Source organism: Triticum urartu, chromosome 3A (genome assembly GCF_056163025.1).
Source record: "Triticum urartu cultivar PI428250 chromosome 3A, HENAU_Tu73, whole genome shotgun sequence".
In the NCBI taxonomy this organism is placed as follows: Eukaryota; Viridiplantae; Streptophyta; class Magnoliopsida; order Poales; family Poaceae; genus Triticum; species Triticum urartu.
Window position 1 is genome coordinate 477556163 of NC_141875.1, and position 9168 is coordinate 477565330.

Here is a 9168-nt window from a genome sequence, read left to right on the forward strand (position 1 = left end):
AATCAAATTAGCAAGATAAAAAATAAGAAGGTAGCAGCTCACTTCTCGTTCAGACGACATGTAGCCTTGTTATGACCTGGGAGACTACACAGACTGCACAAAGGACCACTTCTCTTCTCTCTAAAATCTTTTGGCCTACCATTCTTCGTAATGTCAGGGTCCCCCTTTGACCGCCCCTTCTTAGGTGCACCCTTCATCGAAACTTTCTCAGGATCACCAATACCAGGTTCAACTTGTTGCGCCTAACTTGCCTCCTTCATAAGCATAGCATACCTTCTACTTCCTATAAGTTCCTCCTTTGAAATATTTTTCTGCGCTATTATGTTGTCCAGACACTTCATCAACTCGTCGAACAAGAAGGTATCATTTGCTGCAACTTGAGCAGCTTCTGCGGTTTTTATGGTTATTTGACTATACCGTTCTCTCTGTAATGGCCCTGACCAACCCCATCCAAACATATCACTCTTACGCTGCACAGGCAACCCATCTCTCACATTTTTGGACAACCGATGAAGGACACTACACTTTGGTATTTCAGTTATGCTCAGATGATGGAGAACAAAGAGAATGCGTTTGCATGGCAGCCCTTTTCGAACCATCATAAGACAATTGCATGTTATAGTTTCTTCTGAGTTACCTGGTTCATAAACAACATTGTACCTGAACTTGTGATTATCCTTCCGTGTCACCATAAATGTCTGACACTCAATTCCCACGAGCGTCTCAAATATCTCTAGCTGACCCATCTTATGCAAATCATCTTGCAGGATGTAGAAATTAGCAGGTGTGAATACTTTGGCAGCATGCTCCTCAAGGGCCTTATATTCAGTAACCGACGGTGGTTCTTTCTGGTGTGCCTCGCAGTCATCGTACGCCTCGTTCTCACGGAGGCAAACTATATAGTTCTCATAATGCACTACCAAATCAACTATTGTCATACCGTAGTCCAGGTGAAGGTGAAGGCAGGTGTTGAGGCTTTCGCTCCTCTGGTTACTTCACATACCAAGGAAAAAACCATCAGAAAGATATGAAGCTTCCCAAAGACTCCTCTTCCTGTACATCCTGTTAAGCCACTCTTCAGTTCTATCTGTCTTCCATTTATTATATAAAGCGGTCCATCTCTGCTCAAAGTTGGCTTGAGAGGTGGCATAGTACAAGAGCGATCTGAACTCATCCAGTGACTTGTAATGTAGGTGCCTCTGCATATTTTTCTCGATATGCCATGAGCAAAGATGATGGAACATATCTAAAAGGATAGTCCGAATAGCCCGAATCATTGCAGCGTCACCGTCTATGATTATTGATTTTGGCTTCACCTTACAGTTTGCCTTCATAAATGTCTGCATCAGCCACACGTATGTCCCTTCGGTCTCATTAGAAACAATGGCACAACCAAACACTGTGGTGCAACGGTGGTTGTTAACTTCGACAAAGGGGATGAAGGGCATACCATATCTGTTCATCTTATAGGTGCTGTCAAACACGACCACATCTCCGTAGTCCTGATAGTCCCTCTGCGATTGTGCATCGCACCAGAACATACTCTTCAGTCGCCCTTCCTTATCAAGAACATACTCAAAAAAAACTCAGGGGCCTTCTCCTTCCTGCTCCTCATAATTCCAACTACCGTCTCAGCATCGCCCTTTGCAATGAGCTTCATTTTCTCTCGACAGCACAAATTGTAAATGTCCTGCCTGATAAGCCCACATTTATCGTACGAACTGTACCTGCTGATGAAGTTGTCCATTATTATATGCTTCCTTATCCCGGCCGCTTCCATCGCCAATATCTCTGCCCTCTTGCCATCTCCAATTCGTTCGTGTGACCACAAAAAACAAACCTCGTCGGGCCGAGCCATCATGTGGTTGTGATCATCCACGAATGACGTGACGAACCAAACACCACATTCTTTGTCCAGCTTCACCACCATATGTGCACCGCAGTCGTAACGAGTCTTCGGTCTAAGCCTACTCTTGTGGCACTCCATGTTTATAAACTTGCTCTTGTTGGGGAATGTTGCATGCAATTTCAAAAAAATTCCTACGATCACGCAAGATCTATCTAGGAGATGCATAGCAACGAGAGGGGGAGAGTGTGTCCATGTACCCTCGTAGACCGAAAGCGGAAGCGTTAGGTTAACGCGGTTGATGTAGTCGAACGTCTTGACAATCCCACCGATCTAGTACCAAACATACGACACCTCCGAGTTTAGCACACATTTAGCTCGATGACATCCCTCGAACTCTTGATCCAGCAGAGAGTCGAGGGAGAGTTTCATCAGCACGACAGCATGGTGATGGTGATGTGATTCATGCAGGGCTTCGCCTAAGCACTACGATGCTATGACCGGAGGAATAAACTGTGGAGGGGGGCACCGCACATGGCTAAGAGAACAACTGTCGTGCTTTGGGGTGCCCCCTGCCCCCGTATATAAACGAGGAGGGGAGGAGTGAAGGAAATATGCCCTAGAGGCAATAATAAAGTTGTTATTTATATTTCCTTATATCATGATAAATGTTTATTATACATGCTATAATTGTATTAATCGGAAACTTAGTACATGTGTGAATACATAGACAAAACATCGTGTCCCTAGTATGCCTCTACTAGACTAGCTCGTTAATCAAAGATGGTTAAGTTTCCTAACCATAGACATGTGTTGTTATTTGATGAATGGGATCACATCATTAGAGAATGATGTGATGGACAAGACCCATCCGTTAGCTTAGCATAATGATCGTTTAGTTTTATTGCTACTGCTTTCATCATGACTTATACATGTTTCCTCTGACTATGAGATTATGCAACTCCTGAATACCGGAGGAACGCCTTGTGTGATATCAAACGTCACAACGTAACTGGGTGATTATAAAGATGATCTACAGGTGTCTCCAATGGTGTTTGTAGAGTTGGCATAGATCAAGATTAGGATTTGTCACTCCGTGTATCGGAGAGGTATCTCTGGGCCCTCTCAGTAATGCACATCACTATGAGCCTTGCAAGCAATGTGACTAATGAGTTAGTTACGGGATGGTGCATTACGGAACGAGTAAAGAGACTTGCCAGTAACGGGATTGAACTAGGTATGAAGATACCGACGATCGAATCTCGGGCAAGTAACATGCCGATGATAAAGGGAATAACGTATGTTGTTATGTGGTTTCACCAATAAAGATCTTCGTAGAATATGTCGGAGCCAATATGAGCATCCAGATTCTGCTATTGGTTATTGACCGGAGATGTGTCTCGGTCTTGTCTACATAGTTCTCGAACCCGCAGGGTCAGCACGCTTAACGTTTGATGACGATTTGTATTATGAGTTATGTGTTTTTGATGACCGAAGTTTGTTGAGAGTCCCGGATGTGATCAGGGACATGACGAGTAGTCTCGAAATGGTCGAGACATAAAGAATGATATATTGGCAATGTTATTCGGACACCGCAAGAGTTCTGAGAGGTACCGGGTAAAATGAAGTGCCGGAGGGGTTACCGGAACCCCCCGGGGAAGTAATGGGCCAACATGGGCCTTAGGGGAGAGAGAGAGAGAGAGAGAGAGAGAGAGAGCGGGCCACCATGAGGTGGCACCCCCCATGGGGAGTCCAAATAGGACTAGGGGAGGGGGCGCGGCCCCCCTTTCCTTCTCCCTCTCCCTCTCCCTTCCTTCTTACCCTTCCACCAAGTGGAATCCTACTAGGACTTGGAGTCCTAGTAGGACTCCTCTCTCCTGGCGCGCCCTACAGGGGCCGGCCGGCCTCCCCCTCTCCTCCTTTATATACGGAGGCAGGGGGAACCCTAGAACATAGAAGATCAATTGTCTTAGCCGTGTGCGGTGCCCCCTCTACAGTTTACCACCTCGGTCATATTGTCGTAGTGCTTAGGCGAAGCCCTGCGCGGATCACATCATCAACCCGTCACCACACCATCGTGCTAACGGAACTCCCTGTCGTGCTGACGGAACTCTCTGTCGTCCTAAACTCTCTATCACATATACCTTTGTTCACCTTGCCATCCTTCTTATCCGCCAAATACTTGGGGCAGTTCCGCTTCCAGTGACCAGTCTGCTTGCAGTAGAAGCACTCAGTTTCAGGCTTAGGTCCAGGTTTGGGTTTCTTCTCTTGAGTAGCAACTTGCTTGCCGTTCTTTTTGAAGTTCCCCTTCTTTTTCCCTTTGCCCTTTTTCTTGAAACTAGTGGTCTTGTTGACCATCAACACTTGATGCTCCTTCTTGATTTCTACCTCCGTAGCTTTCAGCATTGCGAAGAGCTCAGGAATAGTCTTATTCATCCCTTGCATATTATAGTTCATAACGAAGCTCTTGTAGCTTGGTGGCAGTGATTGGAGAATTTTGTCGATGACGCAATCATCTAGAAGATTAACTCCCAATTGAATCAAGTGATTATTATACCCAGACATTTTGAGTATATGCTCACTGACAGAACTGTTCTCCTCCATCTTGCAGCTATAGAACTTATTGGAGACTTCATATCTCTCAATCCGGGCATTTGCTTGAAATATTAACTTCAACTCCTGGAACATCTCATATGCTCCATGACGTTCAAAACGTCGTTGAAGTCCCGATTCTAAGCCGTAAAGCATGGCACACTGAACTATCGAGTAGTCATCAGCTTTGCTCTGCCAGACGTTCATAACATCTGGTGTCGCTCCAGCAGCAGGCCTGGCACCCAGCGGTGCTTCCAGGACGTAATTCTTCTGTGCAGCAATGAGGATAATCCTCAAGTTACGGACCCAGTCTGTGTAATTGCTACCATCATCTTTCAACTTTGCTTTCTCAAGGAACGCATTAAAATTCAACGGAACAACAGCACGAGCCATCTATCTACAATCAAGCATAAACAAGCAAGATACTATCAGGTACTAAGTTTCATGATAAATTTAGGTTCAATTAATTTACTTAAAGAACTCCCACTTAGATAGACATCCCTCTAATCCTCTAAGTGATTACGTGATCCAAATCAACTAAACCATGTCCGATCATCACGTGAGATGGAGTAGTTTCATTGGTGAACATCACTATGTTGATCATATCTACTATATGATTCACGCTCAACCTTTCGGTCTCCGTGTTCCGAGACCATATCTGTATATGCTTGGCTCGTCAAGTATAACCTGAGTATTCCGCGTGTGCAACTGTTTTGCACCCGTTGTATTTGAACGTAGAGCCTATCACACCCGATCATCACGTGGTGTCTCAGTACGAAGAACTTTTGCAACGGTGCATACTCAGGGAGAACACTTCTTGATAATTAGTGAGAGATCATCTTATAATGCTACCGTCAATCAAAGCAAGATAAGATGCATAAAAGATAAACATCACATGCAATCAATATAAGTGATATGATATGGCCATCATCATCTTGTGCTTGTGATCTCCATCTTCGAAGCACCGTCGTGATCACCATCATCACCGGCGCGGCACCTTGATCTCCATCGTAGCATCGTTGTCGTCTCGCCAATCTTATGCTTCCACGACTATCGCTACCGCTTAGTGATAAAGTAAAGCATTACAGCGCGATTGCATTGCATACAATAAAGTGACAACCATATGGCTCCTGCCAGTTGCCGATAACTCGGTTACAAAACATGATCATCTCATACAATAAAATTTAGCATCATGTCTTGACCATATCACATCACAACATGCCCTGCAAAAACAAGTTAGACGTCCTCTACTTTGTTGTTGCAAGTTTTACGTGGCTGCTACGGGCTTAAGCAAGAACCAATCTTACCTACGCATCAAAACCACAACGATAGTTTGTCAAGTTGGTGCTGTTTTAACCTTCGCAAGGACCGGGCGTAGCCACCCTCGGTTCAACTAAAGTTGGAGAAACTGTCACCCGCAAGCCACCTATGTGCAAAGCACGTCGGGAGAACCGGTCTCGCATAAGCATACGCGTAATGTCGGTCCGGGCCGCTTCGTCCAACAATACCGCAGAACCAAAGTATGACAAGCTGGTAAGCAGTATGACTTATATCGCCCACAACTCACTTGTGTTCTACTCGTGCATATAACATCAACATATAAAACCTAGGCTCTGATACCACTATTAGGGAATGTAGTAATTTCAAAAAAATTCCTACGCACACGCAAGATCATGATGATGCATAGCAACGAGAGGGGAGAGTGTGATCTATGTACCCTTATAGATCGACAACGGAAGCGTTTGGTTGATGTAGTCGTACGTCTCCACGGCCCGACCGATCAAGCACCGAAACTACGGCACCTCCGAGTTCTAGCACACGTTCAGCTCGATGACGATCCTCGGGCTCCGATCCAGCAAAGCGTCGGGGAGGAGTTCCGTCAGCACGACGGCGTGGTGACGATCTTGATGTTCTACCGTCGCAGGGCTTCGCCTAAGCACCGCTACAATATGACCGAGGTGGAATATGGTGGAAGGGGGCACCGCATACGGCTAAGGAACGATCACGAAGATCAACTTGTGTGTCTAGGGGTGCCCCCTTGCCCCCGTATATAAAGGAGCAAGGGGAGGAGGCCGGCCGGCCCCTATAGGCGCGCCAGGAGGAGTCCTCCTCCTAGTAGGAGTAGGACTCCTACTAGGAGGGGGGAAAGAAGTGGGGAGGGAGAGGGAAAGGGGGGCGCCGCCCCCCCTCTCCTAGTCCAATTCGGACTAGGGGGGAGGAGGCGCGCGGCCCACCTCTGGCAGCCCCTCTCTCTCCACTAAGGCCCATATGGCCCATTACTTCTCCCGGGGGGGGGGGGGGTCCGGTAACCCTCCGGCTCTCCGATTTTCTCCGAAATCACCCGGAACATTTCCGGTGTCCGAATATAGCCGTCCAATATATCAATCTTTATGTCTCGACCATTTCGAGACTCCTCGTCATGTCCGTGATCACATCCGGGACTCCAAACTAACTTCGATACATCAAAACTCATAAACTCATAATATAACTGTCATCGAAACCTTAAACGTGCGGACCCTACGGGTTCGAGAACAATGTAGACATGACCGAGACACGTCTCCGGTCAATAACCAATAGCGGAACCTGGATGCTCATATTGGCTCCTACATATTCTACGAAGATCTTTATCGGTCAGACCGCATAACAACATACGTTGTTCCCTTTGTCATCGGCATGTTACTTACCCGAGATTCGATCGTCGGTATCTCAATACCTAGTTCAATCTCGTTACCGGCAAGTCTCTTTACTCGTTCCGTAATACATCATCTCGCAACTAACTTATTAGTTGCAATGCTTGCAAGGCTTATGTGATGTGCATTACTGAGAGGGCCCAGAGATACCTCTCCGACAATCGGAGTGACAAATCCTAATCTCGAAATACGCCAACCCAACATGTACCTTTGGAGACACCTGTAGAGCACCTTTATAATCACCCATTTACGTTGTGACGTTTGGTAGCACACAAAGTGTTCCTCCGGCAAACGGGAGTTGCATAATCTCATAGTCATAGGAACATGTATAGGTCATGAAGAAAGCAATAGCAACATACTAAACGATCGGGTGCTAAGCTAATGGAATGGGTCATGTCAATCAGATCATTCACCTAATGATGTGATCCCGTTAATCAAATAACAACTCTTTGTTCATGGTTAGGAAACATAACCATCTTTGATTAACGAGCTAGTCAAGTAGAGGCATACTAGTGACACTCTGTTTGTCTATGTATTCATACATGTATTATGTTTCTGGTTAATACAATTCTAGCATGAATAATAAACATTTATCATGATATAAGGAAATAAATAATAACTTTATTATTGCCTCTAGGGCATATTTCCTTCAAGTAATGTCCTAAATTTCAAACGTTCAAGTTCATGCTTGGATCAATTGTTAGATTAGTCCAACAATGTAACAGTCGGGGGCCGTCGGGAACTCAGGCCCACCTCTACCAGGATGGAGCCACCTGTCCTTTCAGCCCCCACATCAGAATCACTTGCGGGTACTCTACGAGCCGATCCGACTTTAGTCACCACATGTAATCTGTATAATATGTATGTATGTATGTATAAACTCGTGTTCACCTCCCAAGTGATCACGGCACAATAGTATAGCATGGCAGACGGACAAGAATGTAGGGCTACTGATGGAAAACTAGCATCCTATACTAGGCATTTAGGATTGTGGGTAAGGGTAACAACTGTAGCAACAATGACAGGCTATGCAGCAGAATAGGATTAACCAAAAGCAGTAACATGCTACACTACTCTAATGCAAGCAGTAGAGAGAAGGAATAGGCGATGTCGGGTGATCAAGGGGGGTGGGGCTTGCCTGGAAGCTCGATAGAGAAGGACGGGTCGTCAGCATCATAGTCAAACTGGGGTCGCCGGCAGTCTCAGGGTCTACCGGAAAGAAGTAACGGAGTGGGAATACAATAAATAACAGAGCAAACAAAGCATCACAAAGCGTAACATGGCAATATGCGGTGCTAGAGGTGACCTAAGGCAGTACTAGGTGCTACTGGCGAAGAGGGGGAAACATCCGGGAAAGTATTCTCGGTGTTAGGCATTTTCGGGCAGATGAAACGAGGTGGATTGTTGCATGTTCGCTATGATATGGATGTATGGCGAACGAACAGACTGTGTATTCGGATTCGTCTCGTCGTTCTGAGCAACTTTCATATACAAAGTATCTTCATCCGAGTTACGGGCAGGACCCGCATGTCAGTGTCACATGTGTTATTTTAATTTTAATTTCTTTAACTAGGTTTAATTCAACAGGGTGGGGTCCAGCTGTCGTACTCTAATTAGGAGGGGTGGTATTAAAGGGGGATTAGCCCCTTTCCCATTATGCAGCAGCCCGGCCGGCCCGGCGAACAGAGGCCAGCAGCACGAGGCGCCGGCGGCTGTCGGTGTGAGGCCTCGCGTGGGCTCGAGCTAGCGAGCAGGGGGGCGGACGGCCACGGGCATGCGGGAGGAGCGGCGGGGCGCTAGGCAGCGAGGGCGAGCGGAAGCGGTGGCCCGCAACGGAGGTAGGCGGCGTGAGGGGCCAGCAGCGGGCGGCGCCGGCGGAGAGCAGCGCCGGCGTAGGGCGGCGCGCGCGTGGCAGGCGAGCGGGGCGGCCGGAGGCGGGCGCGCAGCGGCGGCTGCAGCAGTTCGCAGCGGTAGTAGTGCAGAGCGGCTGCAGGGCGCAGGAGGGAGGTGTGGGGTGGCCAGGGTGCGACTGGCTGCATC

General features: G+C 47.1%; 1 protein-coding gene across 1 annotated transcript; it reads right to left on the minus strand.

Annotated features, from left to right (window-relative positions):
* Positions 1-242: 242 nt before the first annotated feature.
* On the minus strand, positions 243-1930 carry LOC147980174 (protein FAR1-RELATED SEQUENCE 5-like). Its single transcript, XM_087515500.1, has 5 exons — positions 1628-1930; positions 1317-1514; positions 1004-1199; positions 638-895; positions 243-436 (listed from the first exon to the last, which is right to left on the minus strand). Exons 1-5 carry the CDS (start codon positions 1928-1930, stop codon positions 243-245), a joined length of 1149 nt encoding a protein of 382 aa, XP_087371626.1.
* Positions 1931-9168: the final 7238 nt, after the last annotated feature.

What these genes read in the sequence shown, in the direction of transcription:
- LOC147980174 (XM_087515500.1), bottom strand. Translation starts at nt 1,930, where the DNA reads ATGGTGGTGAAGCTGGACAAAGAATGTGGTGTTTGGTTCGTCACGTCA. An exon ending in TTATGAAGGCAAACTGTAAG is followed by an intron (nt 1,200 to 1,316) that starts GTGAAGCCAAAA and finishes AAAAATATGCAG; the next exon opens with AGGCACCTACATTACAAGTC. An exon ending in CAATGTTGTTTATGAACCAG is followed by an intron (nt 437 to 637) that starts GTAACTCAGAAG and finishes GGGGTTGGTCAG; the next exon opens with GGCCATTACAGAGAGAACGG.